The sequence below is a fragment of the Diorhabda sublineata genome, chromosome 3, assembly GCF_026230105.1.
Source record: "Diorhabda sublineata isolate icDioSubl1.1 chromosome 3, icDioSubl1.1, whole genome shotgun sequence".
In the NCBI taxonomy this organism is placed as follows: Eukaryota; Metazoa; Arthropoda; class Insecta; order Coleoptera; family Chrysomelidae; genus Diorhabda; species Diorhabda sublineata.
Window position 1 is genome coordinate 36758730 of NC_079476.1, and position 20645 is coordinate 36779374.

General features: G+C 32.7%; 1 protein-coding gene across 2 annotated transcripts in view; it reads right to left on the minus strand.

Moving 5' to 3' along the window:
* Positions 1–223: 223 nt before the first annotated feature.
* LOC130441505 (sodium-dependent transporter bedraggled) overlaps positions 224–20645 on the minus strand; it is a 52818-nt gene continuing 32396 nt past the window's right edge. For both annotated transcript variants that reach the window (XM_056775222.1, XM_056775221.1), the window contains exons 5-13: positions 10977–11413; positions 10515–10849; positions 10067–10289; positions 9850–10007; positions 5977–6231; positions 4325–4555; positions 3997–4197; positions 2052–2283; positions 224–1997 (exon numbers count right to left, since the gene is read on the minus strand). In XM_056775222.1, the coding sequence (XP_056631200.1) occupies positions 1567–1997; positions 2052–2283; positions 3997–4197; positions 4325–4555; positions 5977–6231; positions 9850–10007; positions 10067–10289; positions 10515–10849; positions 10977–11413 (2503 nt within the window). In that variant the 3' untranslated portion in view covers positions 224–1566. The remainder of the gene's footprint in view (positions 1998–2051; positions 2284–3996; positions 4198–4324; positions 4556–5976; positions 6232–9849; positions 10008–10066; positions 10290–10514; positions 10850–10976; positions 11414–20645) is intronic.

Here is a 20645-nt window from a genome sequence, read left to right on the forward strand (position 1 = left end):
AATCGGTGTACAAATCTTTCTTTTTATTTATTTATATATTAATGGTATTAGAATAGTTTGAATTGCCTAAAATTAAAAGTTGTAAGCTGGTTGATGTGTAATTGACTGCTGTCGAACATAAAACGGATGACAGTTCAGTTACTTCTGTGCCTAGGCACTAAAAAATGATTTCACTGCTGATATCTATAGACCAATCAGGATTAGGGTGCCTCTCTTGATTTTAGATCTTTTCTGATTTAAATTTAGTTTCTTTCATAATTTGACAGACAGATGAGAATTTGACATTTCAACTTCCTTTAGTCTTTATCAAAATATAAGTATATAGAAATGTATCTCCTCGTTCTAAACTTCATAGTACTCGCTCTGTTATTCTTCAGTTAACGGTTTTCCATACACTTCTTATAAATGAGTTAATGTTGATATACTTACCTGCATTTATTTCATTTCTTGGTGAACACTCCAGAAAATATTGTTCCATAGTTTTAAGTTATGTGCATTTTTAGTTATTTAGTTTTGTTCCTGATAAATGGTAGCTTGTAAACTTGATAATGAAAGTTGTGGGTTAACCAACTTCCAACAATTAACCGTCCTTAGCAGTTTCTTCTTCTTCCTGCTGTGTATAGGCATAATTGCCAGTTTTTCTTCACGTTATTGCCTCTGCTCAGTCACCTAGGAGGTTGTCACTCATTTTTTCCTAGGTCTTCTTTGTCCTGCTGGTGATTTGTCCCTTGATATTTTCACAATTCGTTTTTCCGTCATGCGGTCAATGTGCTCATTCCAAATTTGTTCTTAGCAGTTATTACAAGATAAACTGGCCAATTAGACAATAACTGAACATCAAAAATAACATAAAGGGCGTTAGCTTGGTCAATACAAACCTTTTAGGAAGGGAGAAAAGTCATAATTTTGAATCTACTTAAGCCCTAGTAGTAAATGTATGAAATATTGAGGAAGATATAAAATAAAAGCAATAAACAAAAAATATCGTTTAATAATTATAAGTAGAACAAGGTCATTGAAAGTAGTTTTTATATATAAAAAAAAGTTGAGATACAAAAAATATTTAATACAATCAGTAAATTTAAAAGTCGGTGGTGAAATTATAAAATATGAAATTTTGTACAGGTAAATAACATATCTATATAAATATGTATAAATTAAGGCTTACGACTGTACATTAATTAATGCTTTACATAGTAAAGACAGCAATGGTCAGTTCATAGAATATACATTCAGTCAAAAATTTAACAATTGAACTACTACTTTATTTTCATAAAAATTAATAAAACAGCTTTTGATTTAAAATCATAAAATGTTATTTTCATTATATTTGAAACGTTTTGCGTCAAACTATTCTAGAGTTATTCTCGAATGACTAGAAACCATTATTATTGTGTCTTAGAACTAGATATAGAAAAGGCAGACATATCCAATTTTCTACTCCCTTTATTTTCATAGGTCCCTTGGTAGATGGACCCATTTTACATGGTGATGTTTCTTATCAATCTTAGAAATTATCTACAAACTAACCAACTACTTCCGATATAAGTATCCTCTAGTAATAGTCTATATCACAGTATTGTTATTCTTAACCTCACAATCAGTATTGGGCAAATGTTCCATAACCAGCGACATCTCCCCAATAGGCGCAGCTGAATCTATCAGATTCTGCGCACTCAACGACGACATGTTATCACTAAAATTAGGTATTCTCGTGTTATTTCTATGTACAGTACTCCTTCGAAAACTACTTCTTAAAATAGAAGCGACTTCGGCTGCTGTCAACGCTGTAGAAGTTGATTCCAAGTTTCTCAGTCTTTCAAGTGTTGATAAACGGGTATTACCGAGAGTACCATCTGGAACGGTGATTGAAACATCTCGTGAGGTGTTGTTCATTTCTACTAAAACGGTGTTATAATCTGGAGGAGGAAGAGGAGTGTTGCTGGAGTTTCCGTTATTATTCGATATTGGAGTTCTTTGTCTAGAGGAACCTTCGCCTAAAAAAAATCTCTTTTTTAGAAACTGCGCATTGCTAGAATTGAAAAACTAACCTAAAACGTTAGCTATTCTTCTAACACTTCTTCTAATGCTTTGCCGTAAGAACTTTGCAATTCTAGCACCGGTCGCAGTCGTGTAGGATGGAGGAGGAGTGTACTTCGGTGGAGGATCTTCAGCTGTCGCGTTGGCGGCATTATTTTCATTTCTGATCGCTTCGGCTGCTTCTTGGTTGCTTAAATCGTCCATGTGCTCACCGATCGGTGGCCGGTATAGTAATTGAATACGCTGGACAAAATTAAATATATTTAGGGTAAGAACTAACTGTTTATTGGTATATTTTATATTAACAATAAATTATTATGAATAAAATTTTTAATAAGATTTACTACTAACGTAATTCTGACGTTCCTCAAACTCCTGGGTATGCAATGAACAAAACAAAATTTATTTAGTATTTTTTCTACAAACTAACCTAAATTAGATCTTTTCTAGTTTTCTTTTTATTTCATTTCATTGCTTCAGTTATATGAAATTTATAAAAGTTATATTCCACTCAACGTTCACTAAAGTCTCAAGGATATCATAATATCTAAACAACATCCTTTACAACAAGGCGTCGGCCATTTTGTTGATAGTTTCGAAGATAGAGAACATACCAGAGCATTGCTAGTGATTATTGTTTGATGAAGTTTGGCTTTTTTAGAGAATATAATGAGAAGTTGACTCATCATGACCGTGAGCAATATCAGAAGAGAGAGTTCGGGAGTGTGATTGTGACCCGTTTGAGCTGCGGTACGAAGATATGGAGACAGACAAGAACCAGTGGTCACGCTTGACCGAATTAGACAGACTGTAGTACCTAGTTATCCGCACGAATCCGCTCACAATTTCCTCACCTTTTCTCCTCATATGATAGGGCTTGGGAACGTTTATATACCACTTGTGTGCTAGCTACACTATAGTATTCTTATTTCCTCTGGTTCGTCTAGAATAAGGATTTAATTCTTATCACATTTTGTCTTAATGTCCGAATAACTTCACACTTTCATTGCTTTCAATTCTCTTTAATAATTTTATGTGTGTCCCTATATCTTTCAATTCGATGAAACAATGTACTGGCTAGTGTTTCTTTCTTTCCACAGCTAACGATTTCAATTTCCCTGCTGAAATTTATGTCTTGCTTCCATAGGAGTAATTGAGATTGTTTTCAGATATTTGAATATCAAACTAATAAATTCAGGGTCTCAGATCATCTTTGGCATTTTGATATTTTCAGTCTTTTACGGAGTCTTGTTCAGTCTCATTGTTTCATGTGGCGAAAAACCCAAAATTTTCTCTATTATATTTATGTTGAAAAATATAATAAAAGAATACGATGAGCTATACTTCGAATATTAAGACTTTCTTTTGATATGATTATTTAATATACAAAGTGAACATTTGAAACCGATATTATTATGAGGGACACCACTATAGATACGAATCGTTCGAGTTGGTTTTTCCTAGACGTTCAACAAAATTTCCATTATAAACTCACTCCAACAAGTTAGTGGAATGGGGATTCCAGAGGTCGCGGACATTGCAGTATCTAAGTGGAATGTACCCAAAGTAAAATTTACTGTGTGAATTCAATGGATTGCTGTTTAAAATAATAGAAAAAATGCAGCAAATTTATTATCATGAAATTTTGTTGAAATTTAAGAATTAATCCATTGGAACCCAGTGCCCTAATCTGAAGACAACTAAAATACTTCTATTATGTGTATATATATATATATATATATATATATATATATATATATATATATATATATATATATATATATAAGCTACAAGAATAGTTTGTTTCATTTGAATAGAAAAAATAATTTGGGCATTAATGGATTGATGTAAAATGAGTAATTAATACAATGTATTGTTAAGAAGCATCGCTAAGCTTTACTTTTTTAGTTTCTTCTACCACGTATTAATTTAATCTTCATAATCTTCACTACTTACATCCAAAATGTCACTAGGTCCATTATTCAAATACCTATAACTCTGTATTACAGCTACTAAGGGAATACAAAGAATGGGGACAAGTTGTATCATTGATCCTACTTGACGTGCCCAAAGAGGCCAATATCCAGCTACAGGCCCGTGATGCCAAATAAACATATCTCTGAAGCTACCATTTTTGAATGTCGCAATACAAAGTACCTAAAAATAAAACATTTTTTCAAATAAATCCATAAATAATTCTAAAAATTGCACAAAGACGTAAAATGTTCCAAATACTCTCTTATAAAATATAAAGTAAAGATAGAGGGAGGCATTTTATACTGACCATTAAAGCAACAGGTAAGATCACGTTCCAAGTGAACGACAATAACGCAGGAGCCCAGCTCAAAAAGCACGGATGGCTATTTTGATAGAATAATGCTGTAACGACAGTATCTCCACTATAAGGTCTTCCACGAACCATGAATACTGCCATAATTTGTATAATAATGACGATCACTAGCCACCATACACCACCAACTGTGTAATCCAAGAAGTAGACCACGTAAATTCCCATCTAAAAGCAAATCATCGACATATTTGAACAATGTTTGGACGATACTGGTTCTTCTAATAATCATAGATAATCTCCCAGATTTCTTATTAAACAGTGACGAGTTTGTCGGTCAAATAATACAGATACTTTAGTTCAGAAGTTATTAAACTTTTTTTCTTTGTAAACCACTTTCAAAATACTTTTTACTAGTTTAAGTTCATACATCTATACCATATTACCAACACGTCAAAAAATCAGATCTAAGGAAATTCAAGTACACTCCTGTTGTAAAGCTTACAGTGGAACCCTGAGAGTGCACCTGAAACACTTTAGGAATCACTGCTTTAGTGATGTGGTGCCAAAGAAGTTCACGAAATATTAGAAACTCTTTGATTTGTCTAATATAGTGATAATGTAATAACTTTTAAGATTATTTACAATTGTATGAGGGGATTTAAAAGCGAAAATGTGTCAGATAAGATCAAAGACGTCTTTCGGCTTCTTAATGTGAAAATTTGTTCATTTGGGTATTGGAATATGCGAAACTAAAATGAAGAAAAATTGAAAAAAAGCTTATTACTTCATTATGACTACACACCATGTCGCACACTGCTTTTGATTAGAGATTTTGGCCACCAAAAGTCTTCCAGATTTATCACATCCACATTTTGCATAATGCGACTCCTGGATCTTGCCGAATATACAAAATGTGCTAAATAGAAAATGTTTAAAATAAATGAGAGCCATTCAAAGAGAAGCTTTCCAGAAACACTTCTCATCTTAACTTTGTAATAAAAGCATTGCTGGCTAAAGGCAGTACTTTGAAGATCAATCCAAGTTCTTCGTTTTAAGAAAAATATTTTTAATCGCACTTCGTTGTATTCATTTTCATAATGTATTATGTTGATTATAATGAATGTTTCAAAAAAAATATTTTGACGTCTCAACCTAATTTCGGTCTTCATCTAAGAAAAATACAGGTTAGTTTGTAGATTCTCCAAGATTTTACTACTTGGACCTTTTTATATATTTTTGTTTATAAGTATGCAAGTTGTTAATGTAAAATCATGTTTTGATAAAGTCCAACATAGGAGGAAACGTCAATATTTTTGCCTCTTTCAATCAGAAGAGACGATCAAGAATATTGTATATAAAAAGGTCTAAAAATTGAAAAATAAAAGAAACTGTCGTAATTTTTTTGTTCTTCTGGGACATCTTAAGTTGGAACTATTCAAATTGATTTTTACACTAAACATTCTCATTAAAATGGCAGTTTTCAGTCAATCAACTTCCTTTGTGACTGAAGTTTCTTGTGATTTTTAAATTTCAAGTTTTTTTGCTTCGATATTTTTAATTTATACAATTGACATCGATTAGACAGCATATGGAGCCCAAATTTTTTCAAGATTATTTTCATTTTGTAAGCAATTTTTCAATCTCACCTCTGTAGCCATAGGAAGTCCCAAAATAAACCCGCACGCGCAACTAAAGAAGGTAATCGTAGTTTCCCAAGACTTCAGAACGTTTGCTTTGATTGCCATAATTCCCGTAATGACGCAATGCCATATAGCCAATTGTTGGGCGATACCGAACATTATAAGTATAAAGTAAAATAATACAGCCCAAAACGGTGACACCTGATCGGCTCCCATCACTGCAAATGTAGCTGGTACCAATTCAGTAGCCAATCTTAGAACCTGAAATAATAAGAAGAATATTATATCAAATATGTGGGAATAATGAATGCAAAAATCCTTCTCTTTAAGATATTACACTTTTAAATATTAACCTTAATATTATTTTGGAAGTAAAGTTTTCTATATTAAAACATTTTCAAACTTGTTGAAGAATATATTTTGATATGTCCTAAAAAAAAAAGGAAAAACGTTTTCGAGCCACAAGTCATAAAACCAGGTATAAGTTTAAACAGAAAATCGATAATACAAACCCAAAATATTTTAAGTTTAGGTAGTAGGTAGTTAGTTCTCTCCGATCCTTAACATTGTGAGGACACATCTCCGAAACTCTAATAGAATTAAAATAACCTTCTAATTTATAACGTATTTAGTTTTTTTTTATTAATACACCGTTACCTAATCCATAATCCCAACAAAATATATATAATACATAGCAAACTTATTGAGGGGACAGAACCCTACAACCATTTAATCAAATATGCAAAAAACGCCTGTCTTGTTATTTGGCATACAAAATCTGTTCTACATTGCAATCACCTTTATGGAAAGCGATGTGTAAGTAGTGTTACAACTGATTATATTGTAACTTACAAGCATTATTTTCACTAATTATACGTAATTCTATATTTTAGGAATCCCAAGAAATTTTTGTACTATTTCGACATCTACCGTGAATCTCTATTTAAGGACCATTAAATTGACCAGATTTTAATTTTTCCATTTTACCCGAAACAATGTTCATTTTGATTAATAGCTGTCACAAATTACTTCAGCAGCCCCAAATTAATATGCAATGCTTCGTTTTGACTTCCTGGATTGATAGTTTCACTTAAATGATAATTCCGTATTTTTGCCGTCCCAAAGGCTTGAAATAAGAGGATTTTGTATATCCACTTTGGTGTCTAAGGCATAAAAACAAGGATATTTCCAGTTTACTATCCAGGGAAGAAGATAGCCCCTGTTAACTTACTTCATCAGCCCCAGCTCAATATATGATGCTTATTTCTGTCTTTTTTGAATTGGCACATCTCCTAAATGTCAATTTCTGTTAATCCAATGTTACTTTTTAGTTCTGCTGTTCCAAAGGCATTGAAATAAGAATATTTTTTACATCCACTTTGTTTTCCAAGGCATTAAAAAGGATTTTTCAGGTTTAATGTACAAAGAGATATAAAACACTTTTTTCTGTTAATGTCAGTTAATCCGGTGTTCATTTTTAGCCCTGTTGTCCCAAAGATATAAAAATAAGTCTATTTGTATATCCAAACCGATGTTCAAGGAGGAAGTTGACCATGGTTAAATTAACAAAAATTTTTCATCAATGTTCGACCAACAGGAATTGAATTAAATTTGTGAACTCCATAAATGAGCAAGAGTCATCCAGAAATCTCTCGAAATTAATTTTTACCTTTCATGTCTAGTACCAGAAATAACATCATTTAACCTTTATCTATAAAACTAAAGCTGATTTGGTGACATCTGTGGAAACAACACGTCAGAAATATTCAACAATTTCCGCCAACATTTAGTCGATATATATTATCGATTTGGGAAACTGAAGGATTCTTTTATCGATCCAATTTTTGTCAGAAGTAAGTACAATGTATTTATATTCAGTATTTATTAGTTTGATGTGTATTATTTACGAAGTGAAAACATTCTTTTATATTTAATCAAAAATCTGTTTTCGATTTGCTAATTAAAAAATGTGGTCCAATTTATTGGTCAATATCATTGCTGAATAACTTCTTATTTCACGCTCGATTTATTTTTATTGCAACTTTGAAGTGAGATCACATAATTTGTTAACAATATTGTTACAGAAACAAATAAAAATTGTAGCAAATGAATTTCTACTGTTTAACTTAGTGGAGTTGTCGTCGAAAAAATAACTTCGTTAACAAGGAAAATGTTTTTAATAATCAAATTTATCCGCAGAGAACGTTTTTTATTATTTCTTTTTGTCACTTATCAAATAAATAAATGGAAAATCAAAACTTAAAACTACTTACTAATAAAACATCGGTATTACAAGGTTTGTTCCCACCTGCTAATCTGGACCGTTCTTGGAACGGTTATGGGAAGCGTTATTTCCTGCGCAATCTGGCTTTGCACGGTTTTTGTAACAGTACCTGCTATCAACCAAGTATCGAAAAGACCGTCCCGGAAACGGTTCACAAACGATACCTAAATCGGTTGGAACATAAAATCTCTATTGCGCAGAATCATCACCGTACCAGAGTGGTTTTTTAATGGATTGGAACCACCATATAAATTATTTGAGAGAACTACTTGTATGCAACTATTAATACACGAAATGATATTCCGCTTTTAACATTGGCGGCGAGAATAAAATTATTCAAAATCGATATTTTTATTTGCGATTAATTGACTGTGTGTCTCAAAGTCTCTTGTGAAATTAATTATGCCGACAGGCTGTAATTTGTAGTAAACACAATAGTCCAAATACATTTTTTTTTAAATACCGTATACAGGATGTATAATATTTTATAATAAACTTGATTGAAATTAGTTTTCTAATAAATGTAAGAGAAATTTATTTACACTTATAGCATTATGTTATATTTTAGATCCTCAAAGTTGGTTTATTTAGTTTTAAAAACATTTCTTTTTCAGTACCCCCATAAAAAATTCAAAGGTTCCCGATCTAAAGATGTCTGAGATCATTAAAAAGGTCTGCATATACACATGCCTGGAAATATAGCTTTGAGAAACTCAACAGGTCTAAGAAAAAGAGACAAACTTGTGGCAATCAAGAAGTTTCTTGTAGGGATATTAGGATATACAGAATTACAAAGCAAATTAGACAATTATAATAATTCTAAATATCGTACCCATTGAAAATTCCGTCAAAGAATATTGTTTTTATACATTATATATCTGGGCACAATGTAGGCCCTTTGCTCTCATCCGATTTACCTCTTCATTAGTCATAAACAATTGACATTGAACAATTTCTACAAAAGAACCGACTTTTCCATTTAACCTGACTATTACGATTACAGATATTTCCAAGTTTTGCTGAGATAAAATGATAATTCATAATACAAGTTATCAAAGACGACCTTTCCCCATAGATATACGATAGGTAAGCTTTTGCAGCATTGAGTTTATTTGATGGATGACTGTGCTGTATTATCACTAAATCTGAGCACACTTTTATATTTGTCTATATCCTATCCTATTGGGGAACTGTCGCCTCAATGGACACCTGGAGCATTAAGAGATAATGCGGCGTGTAGATTTTGTTGCACAGAAGAAGAAAAGTCTATCCACATTTTCTCGAAGTGTGAAACACTAAAGAATTCCAGAGCACTAAACCTGGGAATATCTATGGCAGCTAGAGCCATCCCACATTCCGTAGTATCGCAGCAAGAAAGGAGGCATTAGATCCCTTGAGTCGCAGTGTATATGACACCCCAATATCTACATACGTATATACATAGTCCATAATCAATATTATTACTGAGAACAAAATACCTAGAATCAATTATTTTACCATCTAGAGCTGTTGCTTGCTGATATGTCTATCAAAGTCTAATAATAATAATAGTTGTAATTTATTACATCTATAATCACCACAATCGTTTCACTCACCATATATCCACTTTCTTCTGAAAAGTCTATGTAAGGTTTTATAACTTTCTCTCCCAATACGAATGAATTATGAACCATATTTCGTATAGAAATACTTGCCAAATTCGGAGGAAGAGGATCTTTTGTAGATCGAAGAAATGTATACGAAGACATTTTTTCTATAACAAAATAACGAAGTTTCAAATAAAAAACTTACATAAAACTTCATCTTACTCACCAAAAGAATCAGGTATATAACTGTACCCGTAAGCTTTAAGTATTTGAACACAGGTGTTTGCCAAGAAAGCTACTAGCAATAAAATTGTGAAAGTTATAACGGCTACAAGACTAGAATCTCTTTGAAGTAAATGTTTGTGTCTGTTATGTGATGCTATTTGCATTATAGCCGCTCCCAGCATACCCCATGTAAGAAAAACTTCTTGACTGGCTGCCAACCAACTCTAAAAGTAATTACATTATTAATAGCCAAGAAATAAGACATTAAGTAAGTAAGTCAAAAGTTTCTGATCAGTTTAAAAGACATCAGCAAACTAAGAAGAAACTGGTACGAAACAAGAGGTGCATGTAGCTAATTAGAAATCACTTTTTCTTGTTTAAGTTTGAATATGTCGTTTACTATAAAGAATCAGAAACTTTTTTGGTATTCAAAAATAAGAATTTCCCACCTTTGGATTGAGAAAAAATTCTCCCCATGAAGTTTCTGGAAAGATTACGTTAACAAACTCCGGTGGCATCAAACCTAAGATTTTGGCACACAAAATAAAGGTCCCGAAGACTGGTAGTAGGGTAAAAGCGTAAATAACTTTTCCATATGATCTTAATCCTTTGCTCAGAGATACAAATACTATCATCCATACAACAGCTAAATTGAACGCCAGCTGAAACTTGATGGTACCATATGAGTTTCCACTTGGTAAGTGATGTCGTTGAAGAACTACTCCATTGAAATAGTCTGGGAGTGTTTGCGTCAGTTGAAAGGTACTATTTTCAGAATTTATATCTATGGAGAAATAAATAGTTTAGACAAATCTATAGTTTTTCTATACTTTTAAATCATTTTTGATCACTAGAACTTTGTTCTTTGAGAATTGGTCTTGTGAATAGAAATTATATGAGTGAATACTAACCCCTTCTATAATAAATAAACGGCTCGGCCCATCGGTACCTATCGGCTTTCGTAATGAATGAATCCCGAAAAAACACAAACATCCAAGACACTCCGATAATACTATACAGTCCTAAAAGCGCTTGAGCCAGCAGTAACGATACCCCTACTCCTTGGAAGAGCGGCGATATCCTCCACATATCTATAACTCCAGCTCCAAGTTGTTGCCCAAGGCAAAGTTGAAGAGTAAATAGCGGAAGGCCGAAAATAAGCGATAAAAAGCAGAACTGGAAGATGAAATTAGCTCCAAAATGGACAGTGAGAATAGCGAATCGCGAAATGTTGAAAAGACCTAAAGTACAACCAAGACATGCCATCATGGAGCTAAGGCTGTGAGGCCAATGTCCTAACGGACTGTGTGCCTCTGGCATGTCCGACTGGCGGTTTCTATCACATGATCTGAAACAAAAAGAAAAACATATTAATATCGTTTTCTCAATCATCTTTATACTTTTCAATCCACTCGTTCCCCCACAATTTCAATAATGCACGTTGCAATTCTAAAGTAACATGATGTTTAGTGTTACGACACTTGCGTCCTTATTATTTTACATTCACTATCACGAAAAAACATCTGAAATTAAAATTCTATTTAAATACTTTCTATCTATTTCCGTTGACAAAGTTTATTCACTTATTTACGTTGAAGACAATATAAATTCTTTTATTGTATTAACATATGGTAATTTCATATTAACCCAAAAAATTTCAAATCAGTGATTCTGATAGTTATTATAGATATTCCGTTTTGCCTTGATGTATTTCGGGGAACCACAGAGAAGCAAAGTGGACCAAACTTAGTTTGCTTCCAATTATTTGATGTGCGTTTTATAGCAAAATGTTGAAACACTAGGACAGACTAGGAACAGACGCTAAGATAAATGAACTTAAATTATTGTCAGATAAGTTCTGTTAATAAATAAATCACGTTACTGTCAAGAGAAAAGTAATCCAAGAAGATATCTTTCTCTTTTTACATATTCATTTGTAATTCACTTGATTTTAGAATTTTGTGGAAACTTTAACTTATGCCCTAAATCTAAATCGCAGCAGCTAAAGGAGATAGAAAACAACAACTAGAAATGTAATCATGACATTGGTACCGATAACTCGTTCTTGTTTACCTGACTAATATTTTTTAATCATTTCCATTAAACATCATAACAAGGTTAACCTTATCAGGCCAAAGCTGACGAGGTCCACGCTAGGAACGCATCAGGATAATCCCATAAAAAATAAACTAATTTTCTATCTATTTATGTCTATATAAAGCCTCTTATCAAGTTATCCTGACAAGATCCATACTAGGATCACCCATTTGTTTAAAAATAATTTTTCTTTAGGCTCTAATGGTCATGTTCATGTGAGGAATCCATCATGATTGTCTTAGTAAAGTAAAGACTATTTCTAATTGGGTTCTACAGACGAGGTTCACACTAGGAACGCATCAGGATAATCCTATTTAAAATAAACTAATGTTCTATCAGGTTTCCCTGTTCATGTCCATATAAGGAGCCTCCCAGGATCACCTTATTGAAAAGAATAATATTTCTTATAAAGTTATCCTGATAAGATCCACACGGATCACATCAGGTTCACCCATTTGTATAAAAATTAATTTTTCTTCAGGCTTTTGTGGTCATGTTCATGCGAGAAATCTCATGATTATAAATTATTTTTCATCATGTCAATCTCTCAGTACTCTCATTTTACTTTTAGGAAATGCTTATTCATTTGGCTGTTGAATTGGATATCAAACTAAAGTGTAAACTACTCCAAGAGAGGCAGTTCGTCAATAATATAAAGACAACTTGATACCAATCTAGACCAGATCTAAATCCTTGCGTGCATAGAAATTTCTGAATATGGTTAACATAATAATATATAATATATCTATTATTTCATCTAAAGGACTATATAAGATGAACCTGATCAGGACCTCATTACTGATCTGCGTTATATCTTCATCAGGTACTTGTCAGGTTATTCTGACCTATACCTTACCAGGATTCGGAATTACCTGATAAGGTCCTTATCGGGTCTTCACAAAAAATTATAGTCGGGTATATAGGAAGGTGATTTATCCTCTAATCTAAACAAGAGGTTTTGTTTTATATCAAACATTTTATTACATTGAAACTCAGAAAAGCAGACATTTTTTGGTTAACGCCTATTCATAAATGCTTCGTTTGCAAGATTTGGTTTGGTAGATAAATTTCATCCTCACTTCTATATACCTAAGAGTAGAAAGAAAATCAATTCAAATTGCTGTAGGCTGATGAAGCAAACCATCAAATTTCTACTACCAATGTTAAGATGAAGTGGCTTAGTGGTTGAGATGTATTAAATAATCTCCGTACACCATTCGGTACAAATATTCTAATAAAGCTGATGTTAATATCGAAATAGTTTGCATAAGTAAAAAAAATTCACTTCTAAATAGGTTACACCACTTTTGTACCCTAACAAATAAAAGAAGCCATTTATCTAATCCATTAATTGACGCTTTAATATGTTGGACTTGGTCCGTTATTGCATTGCCAACTTCATAAGAATGTTGCTTCAATGTTACACTAAAAAAATGTTTATATTCTATTCTATTCTAAAAAGAATATTCGGTAAATTCTTATCCGTTATAATGGTATAGTTTTAAGTGTTTTTTTTCTGTAGGTTTCACGGTAAGTCGCAATAGAAATAAGACTGTATTCAGTAATCATTTCATGGTTTCCGCTATGTTATTATTATATGATTCATCTTTGATCCAACTTTAAACGGTAATGTGTAGGTTTTCTCTTCGATATTTTAACAATATAAGGAAATATGCATTATGTTTCTGAAGTTTTTATTCAAAAATCAATTCTAAATTATTACATTACTGTTAAATTTTATGTATATAAAACAAGTAGCGTAGAAATTTTGTGAGGTTCTACTATAATTTTGGTAAATGTCAGTTCTACTTTGACATTTAAACGTAGATATCCCGGTCTCCCAACACCAACTGGGCCAACACTACTACTCGCCCTGAAATATATGATATATTAAAATTTTGGGCATTAATCTCTTCAGCAAGTACTAGCCGTTTATCCCTAAGTGTCTGTAACCTACGCTAAAGACAGAGTTATAGATGACGAACCAATTGCCAAGCAACTATACCATAAACTCGTGTGGAATTCCATCACATACGAAATTTCAAAGTTTGGTTCACAGCTGATGTTCATTCGTACCGAAATTGTGAAACAAAACTTCGTCGAACAATCATAACTTAGAAGTGAGATTAGACATGAGGATGACGTTTTAAAAAGCAGTCGAATAAGGCCGCATCAGTACCACCGAAGCTATACTGTGCTATGAGTTGAACCAATGCGATTTGAGACTATACCGCACCGGCTCCTTTAGTTAAGATGATTTCAGGCTCGATTCTAGAAGAAAAGGTAAGGATTTCTTTCTGCAGAACAGAGAAGAAACAAGAGAAGCGATAAAGAAAGAAGAAACAAATCCTCTGGAGGTGGCAGAATATATGGAGTAGTAAAATCAAAGGACATTGGATCCATAAGCTCATCAAAAATATAGAGGACTAGGCAGACCGGAACTCAAAGCAGTTGCTTAGGGGATATCGGTACTCCCGGAGATTGCTGAAAATATGAAAGGCACATACAATATCAAGAAGTAAGAAGATTTACCCTTGAGAGACAACAGAATCAAGGATATGTTTATAGATAAGATAAATGCGCTTTTCCAAAGTAATTCTTAAACAGGAATTCTGGGTGCATCCTAATAAGGAAATGAAGGTAGTGTTTTACTCAATAGACGTGGTTTTGTACAGTATGTTAATTACCATTAAGGTAAAAGCATTGATTGATTTCAACCAATCTGTCTTTCGATTTCTAGGGATTACCATTACGCCTGGCATTCGCTAAAGCAATGCTCACGACCAATTACCACGCGTTGCTGGTTTGAACTAGTTTTCGTTTTTATTTTCACAAAATTTCATTCGTGTCACTTGTCCTTTCTCTATAAATATTTCCTGAGTTGTTTGTACTTTAACGGAACCTTTACGGAAACCAAAATATACGGAGCAGTTCTCGACGTGGACCTTCCAACTTTTGGTTTGATACTGATCGATAATGAGTGAATGAGATTCCAATAATATATAATATCCTATGACAATATCCAGAATCTATTATGTCGCAAATCGTGGCAGCGTTGAAAATTTCTAAATATCGAGCTAAAAAGTTACACAGTAATAGAATATAAAGAGGAAACGGTACTTTCCAAAAAAAACTTCGGATGAATATGGCTCCATGTATTTCAATTGATATTATCAAATTGTATTTTTTGTGAAGGTATGTTTTTCAAATACGGATGCTAATATACACATCTGTATAAGAAATGTCCTTGATACATGTTTATTTCTTAATATCAAAGTAGACCATAATTTATAAATCATTTATTCAATGCTAAATCGTACGGTGCAACTTATAATTTAAATCATACTTAAAACCAGGAACTAAAAAAATGTTAATGAGTAGGAACTGACACATGTGTTACTGGAAGGTAGTTTCACCGGATATATACACTATAGTGCGAAAAATATTACAGGACCGGATTTAGCGTTAGCTGTATTCAATTTTAGATGTGCTTAACACGTTGATCCTCGGTGCGGTTCCACGTCCAAGGGGCCGTATTTAAATATGTTCCAAAGTTTATTTGGACCGTCCTGGGTTTTGAAATATTACCCTACACTTGATCCATTTGATTTTTTTATGATCTTCAGCTCCATTGTGAAACAAAAAACCTTGTTTTTTTCTTAACATAAATTCGTATAATATTTGTTTAAATTTTTTTGCTACCTTTACCTTGATCTCATAATATTTTTCAAAATATATCACACATTTTTATACACTGTATATAAAAGCATAAATCATCATTCAAAAGATAAAAAAGCAAACAAAATCCTGTTTTTCTACGCTGCACGTAGGGTTAACCTTCAAAGAAATATAATGAAGATTTATTTCGAATAAACCACAGGATTGCTCTAGGTCCTGGGGAAAATCTTAGCGGTAAACACAAAAAACATCATTTTTTGCACTTCTATTTCAATTCAAATTTTCCTTTTATCTTTTCTTGGTTCCACATGGATACAAAAATGTTTTTTGGGCACAGGGGACAGTGTTTTGTGGCCCAACGTGTTAATAGATCAAACTTTAATTTGGAAACGCCAAAAAAGTGAAAAAAAAAGATAGAATTCTTCACCATTTTCAGTTTCGTTAAACATCTCCAAAATCATAAATCAGAAAATCATTAAATAGAAAAAATTATAAACATTTTTATCTAGTCGCTATCAAATTATTAACATTACAGAAATTGTCACCCTTATTAAGAAGATAAGAATGACTACTACAAAAATACTGGTCTAAAATTGAACAAGGCATAAAATGTTGATGGGAAACTAATTAAATTAAAAAATATCTACTGAAGTCCCAATTGCTAAGGAATACTTAACTGAAGAAGATAAGTTGTGTTATCGAAACGTGGTCAGACGGATTGTGCGTGTTAATGTAGTGGTAGTAAACAGTTTATGCTGAGTACTTAAGAGGAGCACAGAAGTAAGAATAATAAAACAAATGTTAATATTATAATCTGGTACCGGTTCTGCGTAAAAATTTTCTATGTCAAGTTTACCAGGTTTCTCAATACATTTCCTAGTGTCGGTTTGACCTTGTTTCTTATATATCCCCTTATTTATTAACAATTAATCATCATCAATAAAATTTACACTATAATACAATATTTTTTAATAACTTTATTACTTCTCAAGGGATTATTTTATATACGGAATTAAAATTTACGACGTATTCTAACCTCTCTTCATTGCCACTGCCAAAATTGGTTTGTTTTTCACATAATTTTTTCCTCGGGTAGAAATATGTTATTGAAACTGGATAAATTTTGAAAATGATGCTGAAAGATTTTTTTTCACTTGAATCCACACAAAAGAGAGGCAGACGTTTGATATCAGACCGTTGCTTGACAAGATTGACGACGAGAGAACAGTTAAATTTGAAAACTTCCACTATACATAAAATTTTGACAGAAGATTTGTACCAAAATAGTGTCGAAACATCTCACAATTGAAACGCGACCTTCCTGATTTGAATCCTTGTAATACAGCATGTCTTAAAAGGACATAATTTTCAAAAATACTCATTCCATGACGACCGGCCAGTTAATCTTTTCTTTGCTACGCCCTCCTATAGTTAAGTCAGTGAAACTTTCCCTAATTTGCCCCATTTTAGTAGGTCTAAACGAATCTTTCGTGACTAAAGTCCCCCTAAAAATTTTTAGCATTTTACAGATGCTACCGATTAAAATAGACCTATAAATCCATTTTAATGTATTTCAGTAATTATCGGTAAAATAATAAGATTTTTACCAACAACTCTGCTGGTATTCCGCTTCCCAACAGGATTACTTTAAGAGAAACAACATTGTTGTTTGAAATACTAAAGATAAAGGAAATGTAGTCTCATTATTTTTTTTTATAAAGCTCTGCATCTCATTGTTTTGCCTCCGAAATACTTAGATTCCTTTCCAACGAGGCTATTTGTCCGGATGCTTTCAGTTCCACTTCTAGCAGTACTCCTTCGAGTTAACTAATCCTTTTAATCAAATGGGAAGGACATTGTGGTCCTCCATCATGGTTAAGGTCGAATTTGATAAGGTGGTGTCATTTTTAGACATCTCGAGAAGTTCCTTGGACTTCTTAGCTGATATAGTAATGCATCTTTTAGGTTATCTTAGACTTGGAGTAATTCTCCAGTAAAACTCTGATCTGATTTTTTGGTAGCCATTAATTGTATTAAATTATATTATGTTTTTATTAGGGCATTTCATTTTGAAATAAAAAGCGTGTTTAATATATTTTATGCAATATACGATAATACTTGAAAATTGAAAACAATTAATAATATCCGGCTATTTGGCTCAAACTATCCTGAAGCCGTTATAGTGTTCTTAAAATGTAAATGAAAGAAATGTGGAAAGTTCCTTGTTAATTTCATGTGTACTTTATATACAACCGTAGACAACAGTCGTTTCAGTTGTTTGTTTATTATGGAATATTATGAGGTTCAAACTGAAACTACGTGATAAATTTTACAATCATAATACGTTAAAAAGTGCTACAAAATGACCGAGACGTGTGAAAATACAAATATCCTGATATGTTATTCGTGATAAGATCCGGATGATTTTGCTACTACTTTATAAACAGAAAAGCTGATGGATCTTCATATGGGAGATCATTTCTTAGATCGCTTTATTTGAATATCGAAATTCAAAAGGAATCTATAAACCTGGCGTGTTACGTCGCTTTAATGTAAGGAAAAATGAAAAAGAAAATTTTCTGAATTCAGCTGAAACTTGCAAACACAGCTTAGTGCACCGATATCTCTTCCATTTTTGCTCGTAAAAAATTGTAGATATTGGAAATGTAGGAAGTTTTATGCTCTATAACAGGATAAAGTACAACTTTAAACTTTCAATTTACTTTGAAATGTCGTTAATTATGCGGCAAATATAGTAAAAACAACACCAACGAATTGATATTATTTGCAAATATAGACGAAATGTTCCTAAAAAAGTTGTTCTTTTCAAATTAGAAGGACGGTCGTTCAAACTGAATTTATATTCTCCAATCCCTATTAATAAAGAGTCAGGTATTGCTCTCGAAAAATCGGCATTAGTTAGGCAACGCTCATAAATCTGGCAACGATGTCGAAATAGATTTAGGAGGATGTTCGTGTTGTGACAGTTATGAAACACGTATTCGTCAAGAAGACGTGTTTTCAAAACGAATAACCGACGCAGTCCTCCTCCATCTCGGATGTAGTCAGGATGATCCGCGGTCAAAGACATGCATTTCGAAAAAAAGTAATAAGATTATTGGAAGCAAAGATAACGATAGTCAAAGTTCCGCTAGGTGATACAAAATTTTCTCAACTCCTGTAATCTGCCCAACAAGAATAAGCGTTTGGTTAGATTAGTTGCTGACATGCAGAATCCCACTCCAATAAGTAATTTAAATCATTGGTTCCAAAACTTTTTTGTTTGATAGATCACTTTCCAAATTTTGCTGGATCCGGTGGACCCGCTGCAGCTACAATATTACCAATTTCCAAAAAAAGTGAATATTAGATTTACCTATGGAATTTTTTGTGGTGGCTAAATTTCAACGACGAATTAATGGTTTTCGAAAAAAGAAATGTTAGAACTGATTGTCGCTTGATAGGGTTAATTATTTGATAATAAAATAAACAGCGACTCAAAGCAATCAAATCAAAACAAATGTTCCTTCGTTATAAACAATAAATGAAGTGAAGACTGTTGAATATCCATAAAGGGTACTGGATGATTGTCGAGTGTTTGGCAATGTTTCATAGAAATAAAGCTGAATTTTTGCGCCGTTCCATACCCATGGATGAACTTGTGTCCATCACTTCACACCCGAAACAAAAGAACAATCAAAACAATGGAAAAGGGAGAACCGGCTCCAAAGAAGGGAAAGAGCGTTCCATTTGCAGACAAGGTCGTGGCGTCGGTTTTTTGGGAAGCACGTGGGATAATTTTCATTGACTATCTTAGAAAAAGAAAAACTATCAATGGCGAGTATTAAACGAAATTAATGCAATGTTCGAATGAAGATATCAAGAACAAACGGCCCCATTTGGCTAAGAAGGAAGTGTCGACCTCACAAATCCGATATTACAATGGCCAAAATTAATCAATTAAAGTTCGAATTGCTGCCTCATATACACTATCCCTCAGATTTAGCCCCTTCGGGTTATCTTCTGTTTACAAACTTGGAAAAATGGCTCGGTGGTAAAAAATTTTCCAAAAATGAAAAGGTGACGTCGGCAGTTAATTTCGAGGGGTTTTACGATTATTATTATAAAAAGTGTATCGAACTTATTGGACATCGCTGGAAAAAGGTATGGAGCTAAAAGGAGATTGCGTTGAAAAATAAATATATTTATTTCCAAATTTTTTGATGTTTTCTTTGTTGTGCCTTGTTGTACGTCTTGGACCATCCTCGTACATGTTTCACGAGAAAGTGTCCATTAAATGTAGGGATGATTTTTTTAGTTTGACTTCGCTTGGGATACCAATTAAACGAAATATTTATTTTGAGGAAAATCGTTGAGGTACAATAGAAATTTTCAAGAAAGCAGACATTTGGGCTTCTAATTTAATCCGGGAATAGACGGGGATTAATTAGATACTTATATTAAAGTATCTAAATGGAAATTCTGCTTTCTTTCTCGCCTCGTACGTATCTGTTCAATTTCTGAATCTTTTGAATTCGTTCTCAAACTTAATTGAAATTTTGATATAGTAATAAACGATCATATCAAACAAAAAATTTATACCAGTTTTTGGAACAATTCGCCGTTAAAAGTTTATTGAAAAATTATAATGATTCAACTGATTAACAAAATATATGGAATATTTTTTGTTTGTTAATTTTGTTACAATTAATTATATATACTGGTAACGGTGCTTTATATAGAGGTCGTGGAATATGATGGAAATAATTCATTAATCATTTTAAAAAGTACTAACGGTTCAAAAC